General features: G+C 40.9%; 2 protein-coding genes across 2 annotated transcripts in view; one reads left to right on the top strand and one right to left on the bottom strand.

Moving 5' to 3' along the window:
• Positions 1–996: 996 nt before the first annotated feature.
• htr1fb (5-hydroxytryptamine (serotonin) receptor 1Fb) overlaps positions 997–20,683 on the bottom strand; it is a 116,363-nt gene continuing 96,676 nt past the window's right edge. Inside the window, exon 2 of the mRNA XM_060899003.1 lies at positions 997–4,087. Coding sequence (XP_060754986.1) covers positions 2,976–4,058 — 1,083 coding nt within the window. The 5' untranslated portion in view covers positions 4,059–4,087 and the 3' untranslated portion in view covers positions 997–2,975. The remainder of the gene's footprint in view (positions 4,088–20,683) is intronic.
• On the top strand, positions 1,272–1,970 carry cldng (claudin g). Its single transcript, XM_060899004.1, has one exon. The coding sequence runs from the start codon at positions 1,341–1,343 to the stop codon at positions 1,968–1,970; it is 630 nt and encodes a 209-aa protein (XP_060754987.1). The 5' UTR covers positions 1,272–1,340.

Here is a 20,683-nt window from a genome sequence, read left to right as displayed (position 1 = left end):
TCCAAGCTTTCAGGTGAGTTGTTAGTTTCATAAAAATGATTTTTTTTTTTCTTTTTAAATATAAAATGTTCAGCAAGCATGACTGGAAGATCCAAACTTTCTCAAGTTTGGTTTTTCCCATGTTGTCTTAAAGTACCAAACTTGTCACACTTTTTTTTTTTTTTAAAGGAAATTTGCTTTGAAGAAAGTGTAATCTATCCCCCCCCCCCTCCTCAATCTGACTTTGTATCTCTTCTGCATGTTTACTCACTACTTCTTGATATGAAAAATCAGACCAACTCAACAAAATCCAAGTGTTCAAGTTATTGGAATTGGAGCAGAGCTTGGAAACAATGGATTATAAAGTTTTCTCAAATTTTAATTTCTTCTGAAGTTTGTAGCTGTTGCTTCCTGGTATAAAATGTATAGAAATTGAGGCGCTTTTTTTTTAACTAATCGTATGACAAGGTGCTGTATATCTTTCAAGTTTAATAAGCATTCTCTATTGCAAAGCTAACCTGACAAGCTTGATCTGATTATATATTCTAGGGCCTGTGTTGAGTGTTCTTAAAGTGGTATACTTAACAATTATTCCATAAAATTGAGTTGTATGTGAGCTGGTAGCTGGCAATGTGTCGTGCTGAGTTGGTTATAAGCCATGTATGAAGAGATTGAGCAGAATAACTATATTATATTTACATTCACTGGAGTTTGAGAGGGTTTTTTTTTTTTTTTCCTCCTCCCCCCCAAATTGAGTTGTACAAAAAATGTCTGGTCACTTCTGCTTGGAATGTAAACTGGTGAAATGACCGCAGCAATCTGTGAAAAATGTGGATTCTTGAAGACAGTGGACATTCTTGCCATCAAATACCTTTTATTCCATATTGTTTAATTTGTTGGTGTTTTGAGTACAGTTTTTTTTCATACTTGGTTGGTTCAGTAATATGTGCCGCCTTTTTTTTTTCTCTACTCATGGTATATGAGCAATATCCAATTCAATATCCTTCATGCAAAGAAGCCATTTAAAAACAAGCTTTTATTTGTTGAATGCTGGTACAGCTGAGGAATTGAGCTAGGATTTCCCCCCCAAAAAAAAAAAATCCAAGTCATGATCAAGAAAGTGCAAACATTTAATACAGCCCAAGTCATTTGGCAGAAGCTCACCAATCCTTCCCATTATGTTTTGTATCTAAATCTGACCTGTCTAATCCTTCTGAAGTGCAATATCTAGTGGCCTGGTGCAATAGCCCTTGGCTCATGTTTCCATTTGTAAGGAACGCCTAGTTTGACATTAACTTATTCACATCATTCTCGTGTGCCCTTCTGTTCCAGGTTGAATCCATCTTTGCCCAAAAGGGGCCATGTCTGCAGGGCTACAGATGCTTGGTATCCCACTGGGGGTTCTGGGCTGGTTGGGAACCATCCTGGCCTGTGGTCTCCCACTATGGCGTGTAACTGCTTTCATTGGCAGCAACATCGTGACTGCGCAAGTTGTCTGGGAGGGTTTGTGGATGACCTGTGTGGTGCAGAGCACTGGTCAAATGCAGTGCAAGGTTTATGACTCCATGCTGGCTCTGTCTTCAGACCTTAAGGCCTCTCGGGCTATTCTCATCATTGCTTTGATGGTCGCACTGGTGGCCATACTTGCTAGTGTAGCTGGGGGCGAGTGTACAAATTGTTTGATCCAAAGAACTGCCAAGGTCAGGGCAGCTACAGCAGCTGGGGTTTTCTTTCTCATTGCAGGTATTCTGAGTCTTGTACCGCCCAGTTGGATGGCAAATTCCATGATCGCTAACTTCCACAATCCATTGGTGGTGCAGTCACAAAAGAGGGAGCTGGGGGCATCCATCTTTATCTGTTGGGGGGCTGCTCTGCTCATGGTGATCGGTGGAGGGCTTCTGTGCACCTCTTGGCCCAGGAGTATCAGAAAGCAAGTGGGCCACTATAAACCAGCTTCTCAAAGCAGTGGAGCACGTTCAGCTTATGTTTGAGTTCATGCTCCTCTCTGATCTGATCTTTATTTTAATTTAGTGTTTTTTTTTTTTTTTTTTTTTTAAATTTCTGCAAATAAAACCTCTTGTTCCATGGAGTCATGGCCATGAATGACTCATTTTATCCAGTAGATGGTGGTGTTGTGTTCAGATGTCCTGAAGCACCACCTACCCTTTAAGTGGGTGAAACTCTGCATCCTGATGCAGACAGGGTCCTGGTATATTGCTTTTTGAGTCATTTCCTCAAATGATATTGAAAAGGGGAAACTAATAATGCAAAATAAAGGGATTTGGAATACAACAGCAGATAACCTCTGCCCTGCTCTTTACAAAACCAAAAAGAAATGGTAAGCAATGTACAGGGGGTGGTTTTTAATATAAATACACATACAAGCTGCAGAATGAAAAATGAGTTGTAGTTTGCATTAGACATTTGGAGAGTCTGGCAGAAATGGTAAACTGATACTACTGACACTTTTTTTTTCTTCCTTGACTTACAAAGGAAAAAATTGGAAATGCCATGTACATGTAACATTCATTCCCAATATGTTTGAATGTGAGCCTGCCTGTATGTTCCAAATACCTTTTGGAAAATGAACAGCTGGAGGCAGAATGTCAAGTCATAACCATGTCAAATTCATAAACCTGCTTGGTGAGAGGGGATAGGAGTTGAGGCTGAAATTGAGACTTAATCTTTTTTTTTTTTTTTTTTTTTTTTTTTTTATAAAAAGCTCCAAAGGAAAGTGTTCTCAAAAATGAGCAAGTCTACTCAATACTTGTGGAAGTCATTAACTTTAGCCATTGGTGTACTGTTGAAGCTGCAACTGTCTTTTGGTCAAAGTGCCTTGAAAGACTTGTGCTGCTTTGAATTAAAAAGCAGTCCATCTACTGGTATGTTTTTCCATGTCTTCTCCTCAACAGTCTCCATTAGCCTTTATAAACACTTCCTGCTGTAATGGGATCTCATTTCTCCAAAGCATCCTTTGACAGACAAAATTGCGGAGTTTACCTGTACTGGGTACAACACAGGGGGATGAGCTTCTGAAAGGCTTTTTTAAAGTCCTCGTTGAAGATGGTGTATATAAGTGGGTTGATGAGGGAATTCAGATAGCCCAACCAGGTAAGGAAGTTTGCAACCAGAGGTGAGGTATTGCAAGAGTGGCATATGTTCACAATGACCTCTTTGAGAAAGAAAGGCAGCCAGCAGATCACAAAGGCCCCGAGAATGAGGCCAAGAGTGAAGGCTGCTCGCCTCTCCCTGGCAGCAGGATTCCTTCGGCTCTTGAACGCCCTACTCATAGAGGGAGTGGTCCTGACGCGCTCTCCATCTGTTGACGGCTCTGAAAAAGACTTCTCGGTGGGGCTGTGTGTGTCTGGACTGAGTTGTGGAGCATCCCTGTCTGAACTCATGGTGACGCTCTTGACTGTCTGTTTCACTAGCCGGCTGTTGTCTCGCCGGTTGCGCAGTGTCTGTGCCGCCTGGTAGATCTTGTAGTAGAGCACCAGTATGAGGATGAGCGGGATGTAAAAGGCACCCAAGGTTGAGTAGACTGTAAATGCGACATAGTCGTGCTCCATAATGCACTCTGTGATTTGTTGTTTGTTTTGTGTAGGCATCTTCCTCCATATCAAAGGGGGGAGCGAGACAAGTACAGAAAGCAGCCAGACCACTACTATGGTCACAGCTGCTCTCCGAGATGTGCGTTTTTGTGAGTATGCTACAGCATCTGTGATGGCACGGTAGCGGTCGTGGGCGATGGCGGCCAGGTGCAGGATTGAGCAGGTGCAGCAAGTAACGTCCACACCTAGCCACAGGTGGCACATGGCTGGCCCCAGCACCCATGTATCTTCCACTATGTAGACGATGCTGATTGGCATTACCAGTGCAGCCACCAGGAGATCAGTGACGGCCAACGAGCAAATCAAATAATTAGCTGGCTGATGGAGCTTGCGAGTGACCAGAATGGCTGTTATCACCAGGGAATTGATGACTGTGGCGGCCACAGCAAGGATGGAAAGCATCAGGCAGAGGGCGATTTTACTGCCACTGATCCCAGTATCCGTTGAGGAGCAGTTTACTGGATCCATGGTTTAGGATGAATTTATACTGGCGCAATCTGAGGAAGAGAAATAAAGTACGAATGTTTAGAAGATGCTTTAATACAGACTCCTGGTGGCTTTTCCAAACAACTGGCATTCATGGGGAGAAAGAAAATGTAAATCAACTCTAGAGAAGCATTATTTTGCAATAAGTAGCAGACACACATCTTTAAAGGATCTTAATGGTTCTTTCACTGCTGGCAATTTTTTTTTTTTTTTTGGTGACCAATAACTGGCTTATTAAACAGCATGAAATATTTTCTCCGTTTTAATGTTCATGCTGTCCAAACTGACTTACTGTCTCTGGAGAATGACAGTTTTAGGTCATCGAAGTCTCTGCATGATATTGAATTGATGTTAAATTCTGATTTATCTAGAGTTTGTTCTTGGCACGGTGGTGTAGTGGATAGCAGGTCCTGGGTCCTCCCCGTGTCGGTGTGGGTTTCCTCCGGGTGCTCCGGTTTCCCCCACAGTCCAAAGACATGCAGGTTAGGTTAACTGGTAGCTCTAAATTGACCGTAGGTTTGAATGTGTATGTGAATGGTTGTCTCTATATGTCAGCCCTGCGATAACCTGGTGACCTGTCCAGGGTGAACCCCGCCTTTCGCCCATAGTCAGCTGGGACAGGCTCCAGCTTGCCTGCAACCCTGTAGAACAGGATAAGCGGCTACAGATAACGAATGGATTAGACTCAAGCCAAAAACAATCAGCTTAAAGTTCATTCTAATAAGGAGTAGCCAACACTTAAGTAAAGTGGGTTCTACAGTATTTCTGTTGGCAACAAGGTTCTAGAAGCTGTAACTGCAGTTATTTAGGGGTTCTCGATACTATCTTGAGGTGAGAAGATCATATAGGTTACACAAGTGCCAAGGTAAATAAGAAGCTGGGTCTTCTCAGGTGAATCAAAGCTTGTTTACCCCTTGAGGCCCGGATATTATTTTTTTTTTTAACAGTTATAAGAATTTGTCACGTGTGCACTTCAAGCACAGTGAAATTCATCCTCTGTATTTAACCCATCTGAAGCAGTGAACACATGCGTGCACCCAGAGTAGTGGGCAGCCACACTAGAGCGCCCAGGGAGCAGTCAGGGGTTAGTACCTTGCTCAAAGGTACTTCAGCCCAAGGCCGCCCCATGTTAACTGGGCAGAACATGCAAACTCCACACAGAAAGGCCCTCGCTGGCTGCTGGGTTCGAACCCAGAGCCTTCTTGCTGTGAGGCGACCGTGCTAACCCCTACACCACCGTGCCGCCTATTTTGGATGATGCAGCTATCATATGGGGCATTAGGGGGAATTCTGCTCTTATGGCACAACTTTAAGCTCTCCACAATAAAGCAGCATGAATAATTTTAGATTTACCTTTTCTTTCATCAGGAACGGAGGCCTTAAACAAGCTTAAAGGTTGACCGCCTTTCAGATTTTTCAAGTGTAGGTCATAAGAATCTTCTGACACCTAGTTATTTTTGTTTAGTGGGCTGAAAGCTACTGAATTCGAATCGCAGACTTCCAATTTTATTAGTTTTTTTATTAAATAGAATAATTAATGAATTTAGGGCCACATGGCCCTTAACTTTTTTTTTTTTTCCCCCTGCTTCACCATGGCCCAATTCAAGATACTACGTCATGCATCACGTGGTGGGCTTTCCCTGTTCACGCAAGGCAATTGTGGGATACAAATTTGAAACCGGAGAGAAAAATGGAGGACGTGCGTGAATGAAACATGAAAGACCAAGTACAGTAACGGAAAGTGAGAAGAAAAGACGTTCTGTTGTGAAGGAAAGGAAATGCAGGACCAAACTAATAAATATCAGTGGTCCGTGAGTACCTCGGTGTGATCAGTTGTTCGTTTAGCGACAGAATGATGGAACATTCAGTGCACAGTCAAAGGTAAACCTGTAGGTGGCAGTAATGCATCACTGTGGATGCCAGCTGAAGAAAAAAGGAGGAAAAGAAGGCAAACCTGCGCATGTGTACGCGGACTTCCTCTGTCTGCGTGACTGCACGAAGCAAGAGATTTCATGCACATTATTTGCTTTAATCCCCTCAAATTAAATAACTTCCCAGCCACAGAATTACCTGGTATTTTGTGAGATATTACAGAAATAAACATCTGTCACAATGACCACATTTCAAAGGGAACTAAATTTCACAGATTTTATGAAATCGAAAGGCCGTCTAGCTTTAAGTGGAAGCCTCTCACAGATGTGCTGAACATTGAGATACTTTCATTTCCAAGAGTTTAAACCAGCTATGCGTTCATAAGTTTGAAATTAATTTCAGTAAGGCTTATCACAACTATAATGCAAAGTAGTTTTCTAGAGTGGCGGCTACAATTATCGACACTTTTTAACGATCTTTTTGCCATTGCAAAAGTAGAAAAGACTTTCAGTACATAAACTTTGCATGACTAATTACTCAAACTTCCACTGGAGAAAAAATGAGTTGATTGCTGATTACTTAGCGTATCAGATCATGTGACTCCATTCCCCAATTGACACATTTGTCCAGTTATCGACACCGTTCCACAATTATCAACATCCAGATTATATAAGGTATGTCGTATTAAGTTAACAAAGCCGTTGTTGTTTAAAATGTTTTACATAGACTTATTTAGTAGAAAATATCTTTTTATATAAATATAATCAATGTTGGTGTTTACGTAAATGAGGAAGTAATTCTAATGTTTGTAAACAAATGAACTGATAATGTTTAACCTGTGTCAGAAAATCTTTGTTCCACTTTCTACCCACTTTCTAAGTATTTTCATAGATCACATTTTGTTAATCATTCATTTGTTTGTATTAATTTCTCGTTTTGTCGTTTACCAATAAATGTCAACAGGGAATTGAGATTGTAACCGCATGAAAATCCAGGTCAAAGGTTGCATGGCATTCCTCGAACCAAAATATAAAATGTCTACTGATATTGTAATATGTGGTAGATAATTACAACAAACTGCAAAAAAAATATCTTCTGAATGGAATAGAAAAATCTGAATATTTCATGTAAATTTTTTTTTTTTTTATATGCTAGGAATTTCATTCTGCTCTAATTCTATTTATTGCAATAGGCTTCTAAATACTCTATAAACATTCCATTCTGGGGCGGCACGGTGGTGTAGTGGTTAGCGCTGTCGCCTCACAGCAAGAAGGTCCAGGTTCGAGCCCCGTGGCCGGCGAGGGCCTTTCTGTGTGGAGTTTGCATGTTCTCCCCGTGTCCGTGTGGGTTTCCTCCGGGTGCTCCGGTTTCCCCCACAGTCCAAAGACATGCAGGTTAGGTTAACTGGTGACTCTAAATTGACCGTAGGTGTGAATGTGAGTGTGAATGGTTGTCTGTGTCTATGTGTCAGCCCTGTGATGACCTGGCGACTTGTCCAGGGTGTACCCCGCCTTTCGCCCGTAGTCAGCTGGGATAGGCTCCAGCTTGCCTGCGACCCTGTAGAAGGATAAAGCGGCTACAGATAATGAGATGAGATTCCATTCTGTTATGAATCAGAAAATAAAAATTTATAATAAATCACAGCGCACTTATTTATTATTTTTTTTTAAAGTACTTCATCGACTTCAACAATGTTACACAAAGATCGATCCATAACAGTTGTAAATGTCCCTTAACTCCACAGGGTGTCGATAACGGCGGACGCCGGTGAAAGTGATCACTATTATCGACACCTCACGTGACTTTTCTCAAACGCGCGTTTAGATACAAAATGGCGACTGTCAAATGAGAGTAAGAAACAAAGTAGGTTTCGACAAGGAGATCATGAAATATCGGTGAATTTGACCAGTAAAAACATGTCCGTGATCTTTCCACCATGCTTACCTGCGACGATAACGTCCGGGTTTTCATCAAATTGCTGATCGTGCTTAAAAAAAAAATTCCATCACGGGTAACGAGCTGCGTCATCAGATGACAAGATCAAAGGGTGAGGCAGGTCTTCGGGTTGATTGATTAACCAATAATAACTGTTGTAACTGAAACTCACCTTTTTGTAAAATAATTTTTCTTTATTGGTAAATCTGAAAAGGTGTCTCATTACGGACTGTCGATAATTGTAGTCGCTGCTCTAGTAGGTTTTGTCAAAATAGCCTCTCTCTCTTAAAAAAAAATTAACTTTTTATATAAAATTATTTTTAGTGGAGTTTTTTTTTTATTAATCCTTGAAATCTAAGTTAATCCTTTTTAGCTTACTGTACTTTAGTTGTAGAATTTTTTTTTTTTTCACTGCTCTCTAATCCACTGACTTGATCAGTCGGACTTGTGTTCTTTACTTTTATTCACCATTATGCTTTATTTCATGGGTTGATGTAAACCACTCGACCAATTTATGTGTTTTTCATATTTTACTTGTATATTGTGCCACTTTTATAGTTTAATTTACTTATTTTTGAGGACCCTTCTGGGAGTCTGTCTATGATCAATAAAGATCATTATGACTTTCTGGTTTTTGGACATTATTGCAATAAAGTTAAATAAAGAAACACACTGACTCATATTTCCCACTACAAAATGTGTAGTATCTTTCACGAAAAGCTGTTTCAGCCTGACTGCATGCACTGAGTCATTCTGTCTAATGCACACTGCCCCATTTGGAAGAAAGCTGAACGCATGACATATGTGAAGTCAACTGATTCACCATCATCCACTCCCACACTAACCTTCATAAAGTGTTAGATAAAGACTGTACAGGCTCAGTGATGATTTACTATTGTATTATTTTAAAGTTACTGAAAAAAATCCAATAGTATTGTGTTAAAAAAAAATTCATGTCATCTGATGTAATTCCCCCGGTATCCTGCTTTCCCCGAGCACGTTGATGAAAAGCATGAGAATAAAGATCATATCCTTGAACACATCCTGAAGAAAGTTTGCAATTTATTCTAACACGTATTCAGTGAACGATGCGAGCTGTTAAGCGTCATTGGTGTGTGTTTGCTTGATCTATTGATCTGAGATTTTTATTCAATTATTTGTTCATGTTCATTAACTGCTTTAGAGCATGACCTCGGTGCGTTACCGGATTTCACAGAGTGCCTCAAGCACCAAAATTATACATAACAAAATGGCAACTACTGTATAAGCAAAAAGGGTTTTATACCCTTTTTTTATACCCAGACAGACAATTTCAACACAATGTCAGAATTTTGTTTGATTGATTATGAGACTCTTGAAAAAACTGTACAAAATCTCAGTTCCTCAACATCTGAATTGGACAGTCTGCCCACCAACTTTTTTAAGTCTGTTCTTCACCTTATAATTACAGATGTGCTTCAGATCATAAATACATCGATCCCTAGAGACTGGCATTTTTCCTGCGGCCCTGAAAAAAGCCGTTGTAAAGCCCCTACTTAAAAAGAATAATTTAGATGCTTCAGTATTGAACAACTACAGGCCAATATCAAATCTACCATTCATTGGGAAAATCCTTGAAAAAATTGTCTTCAATCAATGAACTGCCTTCTTGATATCACACAGATGTTTTGATAACTTTCAGTCAGGATTTCGTGCCAATCATAGCACTGAAACAGCGCTGATTAAAGTTATAAATGACATACGTCTTAATACTGATGCAGGCAAAACATCGGTCCTGGTGTTACTGGACCTCAGTGCAGCTTTTTTTCTTTTTAAAGATTTTTTCACCTTTATTGGATAGGACAGTGTAGAGACAGGAAATGAGCAGGAGAGAGAGACAGGGAGGGATTGGGAAATGACCACGGGCCGGAATCGAACCCAGGTCCCCAGATTTATGGTATGGTGCCTTATCCACCTGAGCCTCATCTCATCTCATTATCTGTAGCCGCTTTATCCTGTTCTACAGGGTCGCAGGCAAGCTGGAGCCTATCCCAGCTGACTACGGGCGAAAGGCGGGGTACACCCTGGACAAGTCGCCAGGTCATCACAGGGCTGACACATAGACAACCATTCACACTCACACCTACGGTCAATTTAGAGTCACCAGTTAACCTAACCTGCATGTCTTTGGACTGTGGGGGAAACCGGAGCACCCGGAGGAAACCCACGCGGACACGGGGAGAACATGCAAACTCCACACAGAAAGGCCCTCGCCGGCCACGGGGCTCGAACCCGGACCTTCTTGCTGTGAGGCAGCAGCGCTAACCACTACACCACCGTGCCGCCCCCTTTATTTTATGTAATTTTATTTTCTATTGTTTACTGTTTTGCTTTTACCTCTGTAAAGCACATTGAACTGCCACTGTGTAGGAAATGCGCTATAGAAATAAACTTGCCTTGCCTTATACATTACATCAGATTACAATACGTGGGTTCTGTCATTTCGGATGGCTGACAATCTAAGAGAAGAGAAGAAGCCTTTATTTCTTATATGTACACTCAAGCACAGTGAAATTCCTCCTCTGCATTTAACCCATCTGCGGGAGTGAACACACACACACACACACACACACACACATATCCAGGGCAGTGGGCAGCTATGCTACAGTGCCCAGGGAGCAGTTGGGGGTTGGATGCCTTACTCAAGGATACTTGCCAACTTTTCAAAATTCTCATGGGGGAGAAAAGTGCGTGAACGACATTTTCAATTGGACGAGGGTATGATGCGCGGTTGAAATGATAAAAACAGTGGATCCCAATTAATTGCAAACCATTTGAAATTTATACAATTAAAGCGTTTTTGAATTGTTGATATTGTTCTATCAATTACTCTAGGTTATGGGATTCATGTATCAGGCATGAGAGAGCTCAGAGTGAAAAATCTGAAATAATACTCTTGTCTTGAATTTTAATAGAATAACAATGAAAGGAAAGTCTGAAATCAGATTTTGAGCTGAAAAATCTCATGCCTGAATATTGTCTACATACAGAGACCCACAGAAAATAACACAAGTGATGCTTTAGAAGAATGTTTATCATTTCTTAAAATAGTCACAGTAAATAGGGGTGGCACGGTGGTGTAGTGGTTAGCGCTGTCGCCTCACAGCAAGAAGGTCCGGGTTCAAGCCCCGTGGCCGACGAGGGCCTTCCTGTGCGGAGTTTGCATGTTCTCCCCGTGTCCACGTGGGTTTCCTCCGGGTGCTCCGGTTTCCCCCACAGTCCAAAGACATGCAGGTTAGGTTAACTGGTGACTCTAAATTGAGCGTAGGTGTGAATGTGAGTGTGAATGGTTGTCTGTGTCTATGTGTCAGCCCTGTGATGACCTGGCGACTTGTCCAGGGTGTACCCTGCCTTTCGCCCGTAGTCAGCTGGGATAGGCTCCAGCTTGCCTGCGACCCTGTAGAACAGGATAAAACAGCTAGAGATGATGAGATGAATAACAACTCAATTAAATAAATACTGCACTGTCTTAGTATTACTAAAATGCATCCAAGAGAATGTTTAAAAAGCACTAGAAATCCTATCGGAATGCAGCAAAGGAATTTGCTCATTTGCAAACTGTGACTGAAAGTTTTCAAACAAAATGTAAAAATGGCACTATAAATACGACCATACTATCAAAATATACTCCACAGAGAAATTCACTCGAATGCAAAATTTTAGTCCTACCAAAATACACTCATAGTAATCTTTCACTTAAAACCTCAAAACTCGATCAAAATCAATCACTTTCCAGATAATTCACTTAAAACTTTCAAACATAAATTCAAAATAGCACTAAGACACGACCACACTATTCAAATACACTCACCAAACAAATTCTCGGTCATGTAAAATTTCACTAAACACTTTAGAAGTTGTACAGTTTGTTTCTGAAACGGTATGGAAGACCAGTTTAATTTCACACTCAAATGTCCATTATATTCTGATTTAAGGTATCTTTACTTTAAAATGTGTAACTGGCTGGTCGAACATTTGCTTATCCATGGAAATTCATTCTCCCATGCAACCTGGTATTTGCCTTCATATTTTTGCCGTTTGGTATTGGGTTTAGTGGCCATGATGAATGACTGCTTGTAAAAAATGTCGGACAGCCTGGGTGAATCCTACATTACAGAAGTGACTGTCGTTCTGTTCGTTGACTGGTTAAAAATCAGTTGGCGTCAGCAGTGTTTCTCATATGATTCTGATTGGACATAATCAGGAGTATTTTTAATTTGGCGGTAGGGATTTCCCCAAACCAGGAGATTATCCAGTTTTTAACAAATATGATCGGGAGGCAGGAGACGGAGGCTAAAATCGGGAGCCTCCCGCCGAAATCGGGAGGGTTGGCAAGTATGACAGAGGGAGGGAAAGTGCTGTTCATTCACATAACTCCCTTCACATTTTTCCTGCTGGTCCCAGGAATCAAACTGGCAACCCTTTGGACTCAAGGCTGCTTCTCTAACCATCAGCAAGATCATCAATTCTACCTTTTAATACAGGGCCTGTTTTTAATTTGCACTAGCAGAGCTGGCGTAAATTGCTACTCGCACTCAGGATCTTTCTACTTTGTTTATTATTATTAATATTATTATTATGGGGCGGCACGGTGGTGTAGTGGTTAGCGCTGTCGCCTCACAACAAGAAGGTCCGGGTTTGAGCCCCGTGGCCGGCGAGGGCCTTTCTGTGTGGAGTTTGCATGTTCTCCCCGTGTCCGCGTGGGTTTCCTCCGGGTGCTCCGGTTTCCCCCACAGTCCAAAGACATGCAGGTTAGGTTAACTGGTGACTCTAAATTGACCGTAGGTGTGAATGGTTGTCTGTGTCTATGTGTCAGCCCTGTGATGACCTGGCGACTTGTCCAGGGTGTACCCCGCCTTTCGCCCGTAGTCAGCTGGGATAGGCTCCAGCTTGCCTGCGACCCTGTAGAACAGGATAAAGCGGCTACAGATAATGAGATGAGATGAGATTATTATTATGTTTTTAGGACACTATGTCTCCCTCAGTTTTCAACCAATCATCACCAAATTTCACATATAGAATACCTCTGGCAGGGTGTCTACAGGTTTGTCCAAGTTAAATTTAAGACTTTTTAAGACCATGTTCCAAAAAAAATTAAGACCAAATCTAAAGTCACGCAAAAATGTACTCTTTTGAAAAAAAAAACTATATAAATTTAATGTAACCTATTGTTCTTGTCAACATTCACCAGAAAACACTATTCTAGTAGAAGTACTTCATTTATTTTCCTTGACAGGCATTCACACACTCAGAACACAATATAAGGAGGATAGGATAAACTTGTAACTATGTGACAATCAGAATGCAGTCACAATGTTTGAATCCAAGGCCATCCTTAAAAAAAAATCCGTTTCCTGTCCACCGGGTGAGCAAAAAAATTCAGTCGGGAGGGAGGGATTTTTTTTTTTTTAATGGATGGATAAGAAAATCGCAATGCTGTTTGCTTTTTCTTTCAGTACTTTTTTATTACAAAAGCAGACACATTTAATAAAATATGACGGTTTAATCAACTGAAACTTGTACAAAAACTAAGTTAGCATTTTAAATGCTGACTGCAACATTTGCAAAACTTTTACAAAGGTACTTAAAATGTCCGACACACGGACTTTTTGTAGTTCTAAATCGACCGTTAGGCCTAGTTCGGATGAAATTACACTATTAAAATGATCACTGAATGATTTGTTTTTCTGAATCTTTACTATTTTGTTGTTCGCTAGAATACCATTTTGCGATTTCACACTTAAGCAAATGTTTGAAAACTCCGGATCTCCTTCCTTCATGGTGGCTGCCATTTTTTTGTGCCGCACGGCGCATGTGCAGAGCTGATTCGACCAGGGCTTTCCACAAGCGCCGGCTGCCGGCCATACAGCCGACAACACAATTAAGTCCAGCCGGCTACTTTAATGACTATTATTTTTGTAGCCCACAGGCTCTAAATATTAATTTTCGATTTTAATAAAATTAAATGTTTATCTAACGGACTGACAATAATGGCAAACTGAACCGCACTCATTTAAGTTGTGATTCGCCCTGTTTGTACCGATAATAACCACAAATTCCCCGCCGACTTCGTTGATCAGGGGAGAGTAACTCATCCGCGGCCCCGACATGCGGTGTGTGTGTGCGCGCACTCGGCGGAGGCAGTAGTGTGTCGGGGCCGTCGGAGGCGACATCAGAGGGAACAGATGCAGAGATAACGCTTATTTTGTCTCCGGTAAACCAGTCTTCTCTCGTTCAATTATGTGCTGGCATCAAAAGACACCGTTGGTTGTAAATGAAACCAAACTGAGTGGTTGGAGTGTATTTTCATACACAAATGGAGAAATGTTCACTGAGTGTTTAATTGTGTAGCCCCACTGCAGACCATTGTCATTGTTAATTCATAGCATGCTCAGCTGCGTGAATGTGTCATGCACCGAAAATAAGAGATTTACAAGCCAGGAACGCCTCATGATGCAATACGCAAGAAAAGAAAGAAGATTTACTGCCATTTTACTTTGTATTTGAGTAAAGTGAATAAATAAATGGTCTGTGGAAAATACATTTAATCCTGGGAACTGCGTGCACAGGAGTTTATTATTAGTGATGCAGTGCTATGCATTGCAAACTATTGACTCTCATATAGGGAGCAAAGCACAGCAAACTCTTGTTCTTCCGTTTTTCATCTTCTGTACAAATTTCGATTTCGAATAACCCAATAACCGTACATCGCACACAGACAAACAATACATCAAAACGTGCGGCTCGATCGGACTCGCTATGCTATTACTTTGTTCAGCATTCTATGATTTTTTTCGCGACGTAGTCGCGAAAAAAATCACACAAAATTTCCCATTCATTTTCTATGGAATTAATTGAAAAAATCGCACATTTTCAATGTTTTTCAAACATCCGCTGCTCTGGAATGCTTTCACCTAGAGACATGATTCAAACTTTAAAACCGAGACAAACTTCTCCTGTGTGGATCTGGCATTCAACTTTTTTGCTAGGCTCTATACTTTTTGATCAGTCACAGATCAAACACCATGAGCAAATCTGGAGAAATTCAGACTTTATAATGGGTGTCTATTGCGTTACACACCAGCGGGGCTCAGGAATTTAGAGTGTAGGCCGCTTGAAAAAAAAAGCTCTAACTTTCTCATTTAAACTGTGTTTTCAGCCACAATTTTCACTCTACACACAATTTTCTCAAAAGTTGTAGTCACACTTGTCTTGATTCACACAATGTGTCTACCTGAGCGATAGGATTTACAGTTTTTGAATGAGAAGCCTGAAAGTGAGGAGAGGACAGGCGCACTGCCTCATTGACTCCCATTATAAATGTGGGAGCGCTTTGACTGCAAAATCAGAAAAGTCACTTGTTTTTAACTTGCTCTATTGTCCTCATTTTTTACACTAGGGACAAAAAACTTACATCAATGTGTTCATGGGAGCCTTGTAGCACTCAATGTGCAAGAATTTTGTGAATATCTCCTTTTGTTTTCGTGTAAATCAGCGTTGTTCGAGGAGAGGGAACTCGAAGAGAAAAAGCGCTCTTTGCTTGTCATATTGTGTCTCTTCCCTGCACCTGCACCGTTACCACGGCGACGAGCTCCACTCAGGGAGCAGAGAGGGGAGGGGCTCCACTCAGGGAGCAGAGAGGGGCGGGGCTGCAATCTCTCTCACACGATAGGACTTACACAACAGATCAGGCACTGAGTGGTTGTCAAGCATGCGTGTGTCTAGCAACCGGTGGATTCGGAGCCTGCGCGGTATAATTGTGAGCATCAAAAATGATTAAACTTTTTTCCCCATCCAAAGTGTACCACATTTTAACGATATGACTGAGTAAAATCTCCATAAATTTAAGATTGAAAATTTAAGACCACAGGGTTTGAAATTTAAGACAATTTAAGACTTTTTAATGGCCTTATTTTAGGAAAAGTAAATTTAAGACTTTTTAAGACTTTTTAAGGACCCGCGGCCACCCTGTCTGGGCTGAAGTACATTGCTATGACTTTTAGTGCTGATCTGGATCACTGAACCGGAATGATCCATGAAAAACAGGATTTTATTCAATCACTTATAACTCTCAATTTTCATGATTTTTTTAATCAGGTTTTTTTTTTTTATTTTGTTCAGGGCGGCAGGGCACAACTTTTTCTTGTTAAGCATCATTCTCTATCTCTTACCATTCCGGATCTATAGGGTACGGTGACCAGACGTCCCGGTTTGTAATAGCTAGCACAAATTACTGTGACTTTAGTCACAGTCTCTTTCTAGTTTATATAACTATATCAGAAAACAGGAGGGTGAAGAAGGTGTCAACCAGCAAGTTACACTGGATTCAAATGCAGGTTTACAGGGGCGGATCCAGGAAAATGGGTGGTGTCAGGAGCCCCCAGAAGCTCTGCAGTTTTTAAATGCCCAGAGATCATACCTGTCAACCCTCCCGTTTTTCCCGGGAAATCCCTTATTTTGACTTATTTCCCGCTGTCTTCCCGTTTTTTTATTTTCCCAAAAATATCCCGTATTTTCACATTATATAAAAGTCCCGTATTTTCACAATATAAAAAAGTCGGTAGGTCCAGAATTCATGACGCGCCTCTGACAGGAGTTTACAGCAGGAAGTCGGGCCATGAATTCAAGTCCCCGCCCTCTCAGGCATCAGTAATTACAGAACTACGTCCGGAGGCGAGGCTGAGCAAGTGATTAGGTCCAGTGTTGCCAGATTGGGCGGTTTCCCACCCAAGTTGGGCGGTTTCAAGTGCATTTTGGCGGGTTTTGAACATATTTTGGGCTGGAAAACGTCAGCAGTATCTGGCAACACTGATTAGGTCTGAGGTGAAGATGGCGATGCTAATAGCTAAGAAAAACATTAGCCTCTCTTTCTTTGATGATTTCAACAAGTGCATGGCTAGAATGTTCCCAGACTCTTCCATCGCAAATAAATTTTCCCTGGGGAAAACGAAAGCCTCCCAAATAATCAAAGGTAAGCTACACATGTTTACATTAAGTATGTCCTGGCTAAGACCTCATAAATAGCCTAGTGTAAACTAATTGAACTGTTTTATCCACTCATTTTCTATTTTATTTTCTATCTGAAACTTACCCATTTTAAATCACTCTTGGTTTAATATTTTATATTACTCTATCTATCTATCTATCTATCTATCTATCTATCTATCTATCTATCTATCTAGTGTTCCGAGGCCAGGATTATGGTAAAACCATAATAAATTGCAATGGAATTGAATTTATTGACTGGTTATATAATGACCTTTCTTATTTTAACATAAGATACGTATTTTAGCCCTTAATTTGGGAAATAACTGGTACCACTGAAAGCAAATAAAAATAAATGTATAGTTTATTCACAAATGCACTCTATAAACCATAAGCATATTGAGTTTGGGTCTTGGCTATCACCAACATGCACCAGAGTACAGGAAATCACAAATACTAGATAGAAAATTGCCCCCCATTCAACTACACACCCACTTTTGGTGAAGGGTATGACTTTCCGAAATTTTCCCTTATTTTGAGTTAAAAATCTGGGAAATATCCATTTTTTTCAAACCTCAAAGTTGACAGGTATGCCGGAGATGCATTTTGAGCTGTCAGAGACATGTTGTAAATTAAATCTCTTAAAGAAAATTACCATATCAAAAATGTCTTAAAACTAGGAACTTTCAAAACCATTTTATCAGTCACTGAAAATGATATTGTCAGAGTTGCAGGTATATGCATAGAACATAATTACAACTGACATACGGTAATATTTATGAAAGTTGCATTGTCATATAATGCATTACCACATGACACACTACAGTGTAGTACACTGACCACAAAACACCTTATATCAATAAATTATTACTGTTTTAGCAACTGCAATATGAGCTCCTGCTCAGGACATTCAGTGTACATATAAGACAGTGAATATACCCAGGGAAACTGCGGGAATATCAGTGGCCACTTATGACAGAGCTTAATAACGAGATAACTATAAACAAAGACTGCGAGAGTTGCGTGTCTATAATGCAAAGTCAGTAACTGCAATCTGAGCTCCTGAGTCTAATAGACTGAGATAACTTTCCAATGATTGTGTGAATTGCATGTGAACAAGTCCTATAATAAGTCTTAGTTCCCAAGACTCATGGGATTTCAAGCAGATTGCAAAAATCAACATCTCTCATAGACCTATCCAACCGCTGTCGGCAAAATCAAAGTGAGGCTCAACCCAAAACGGCACGTGTCCCGTGTACATACACAGGGTATAGTGAGTACAGGGATACCCTATTAATGAATACGAGCAGTAGCCAGACAGTGTGTGTACACAGTAAGCCTGCTGCAGCGTCTTATCATTCTGGGTTGTAAACATGTGTCTTAATGATACCATAAACGTAAAAGTATGGCAGACACCCTTTACATGTAGTCTACAGTGCAGTCCGGGTATACAATATGCTATTATATCGATGCATGAAGTTCCCGCGCCCTGTTAAAATCCAACAGGACTCGCCCAGCTTACTTTTCACTGCATTCATGTCACGAGTGAAAAAACATAAGCTATAGGACCTATTATTAAATATGAATTTATACCATAAACCCTTCAGCTCAATCCCACATAACGATTTTTTTGTTTATTTTTTTAAACCTTATTAATTCAATAAAAAACGGCAGGCATATCTCAGTACCTGCAATACTAAAACTTTTTATTCCCATCTCATCTCATCTCATTATCTCTAGCCGCTTTATCCTGTTCTACAGGGTCGCAGGCAAGCTGGAGCCTATCCCAGCTGACTACGGGTGAAAGGCAGGGTACACCCTGGACAAGTCGCCAGGTCATCACAGGGCTGACACATAGACACAGACAACCATTCACACCTACGGTCAATTTAGAGTCACCAGTTAACCTAACCTGCATGTCTTTGGACTGTGGGAGAAACCGGAGTACCTGGAGGAAACCCACGTGGACACGGGGAGAACATGCAAACTCCACACAGAAAGGCCCTCGTCGGCCACGGAGCTTGAACCCGGACCTTCTTGCTGTGAGGCGACAGCGCTAACCACTACACCACCGTGCCGCCCAACTTTTTATTTATTAATTTATTTTGGATGGGGAGCTTTAAATCCACGCCAGGTTTAAGTTCTGTTCACAAAGGCAAAATCACAGACTGAAAATACAAACAGTAAAGCACAACTCTTCCCAGATTACTAGAACTCTAGGAAGACAAGGGCGAAAAACAAAACATGGATCGTCAACTAGGGGTCCATGGGACTGAGAACAAATGCTCAGACTTCTAAATAAACAAATGGCTTAGTGAGACTTTGCAGTGAATTAATTTCCAAGGGATTTAAACAGAGCAGAAAACTAGAGTCTGAATTATTCACGTGTTCTGAAATTACTCTCAGGGATCGTGCAGCCTTTCTAGGATTTTCACCAGCACTTTCAAAGAGGTTAATCAGAATTATTATAGTGTATGTTGAATAAGAATTAGTGCACTTACTTTGGCATGAACGGATTTTAAGGCAGTAGGAAGAAGAAGAAGACGAATAATGGAATAATGTACTGATTCTTGATGCTTAGAAACAACGACAGCTAACAGTTTCGCAAAGATTAGTTATTAGAGTGTCTTGCCTGCCTGTTGATTTTTTTCCCCCTAATCCTGCTGCATGTACTGATTCTGATTCTTGGATTAGTCCAAATGTACAGTTAGGTCCATATATATTTGGACACTGACACAAATTTTCTTTTTTTACCTGTTTACTGAAACATATTCAAGTTATAGTTATATAATGGACATGGACATAAAGTCCAGACTTTCAGCTTTCATTCGAGGGTATCCACATTAAAATTGGATGAAGGGTTTAGGCGTTTCAGCTCCTTAACATGTGCCACCCTGTTTTTAAAGGGACCAAAAGTAATTGGACAATTGATTCAAAGGCTATTTCATGGGCAGGTGTGGGAAATTCCTTCGTTATGTCATTCTCAATTAAGCAGATAAAAGGCCTGGAGTTGATTTGAGGTGTGGTGCTTGCATTTGGAAGATTTTGCTGTGAAGAAAACATGCGGTCAAAGGAGCTCTCCATGCAGGTGAAACAAGTCATTTTTAAGCTGCGAAAACAGAAAAAAAACATCTGAGAAATTGCTACAATATTAGGAGTGGCAAAATCTACAGTGTGGTACATCCTGAGAAAGAAAGAAAGCACTGGTGAACTCATCAATGCAAAAAGACCTGGATGCCCACAGAAGACAACAGTCGTGGATGATCGCAGAATAATTTCCATGGTGAAGAGAAACCCCTTCACAACAGCCAACCAAGTGAACAACACTCTCCAGGAGGTAGGCGTATCAATATCCAAATCTACCATAAAGAGAAGACTGCATGAAAATAAATACAGAGGGTTCACTGCACGGTGCAAGCCACTCATAAGCCTCAAGAATAAGATTGGACTTTGTTAAAAAACATCTAAAAAAGCCAGCACAGTTTTGGAAGAACATTCTTTGGACAGATGAAACCAAGATCAACCTCTACCAGAATGATGGAAAGAAAAAAGTATGGCGAAGGCGTGGTACAGCTCATGATCCAAAGCATACCACATCATCTGTAAAACACGGTGGAGGCAGTGTGATGGCTTGGGCATGCATGGCTGCCAGTGGCATTGGGTCACTAATGTTTATTGATGATGTGACACAGGACAGAAGCAGCCGGATGAATTCTGAGGTATTCAGAGACATACTGTGTGCTCAAATGCAGCCAAATCCAGCCAAACTGATTGGT

The sequence above is a fragment of the Neoarius graeffei genome, chromosome 18, assembly GCF_027579695.1.
Source record: "Neoarius graeffei isolate fNeoGra1 chromosome 18, fNeoGra1.pri, whole genome shotgun sequence".
Lineage (NCBI taxonomy): Eukaryota > Metazoa > Chordata > Actinopteri > Siluriformes > Ariidae > Neoarius > Neoarius graeffei.
Note: the sequence above shows the minus strand (reverse complement) of the source record. Positions and strands in the feature narration are given on the sequence as shown.

Excerpts from the sequence above, each read along its gene's own strand:
- cldng (XM_060899004.1), top strand. The coding sequence starts at position 1,341 with ATGTCTGCAGGGCTACAGATGCTTGGTATCCCACTGGGGGTTCTGGGC.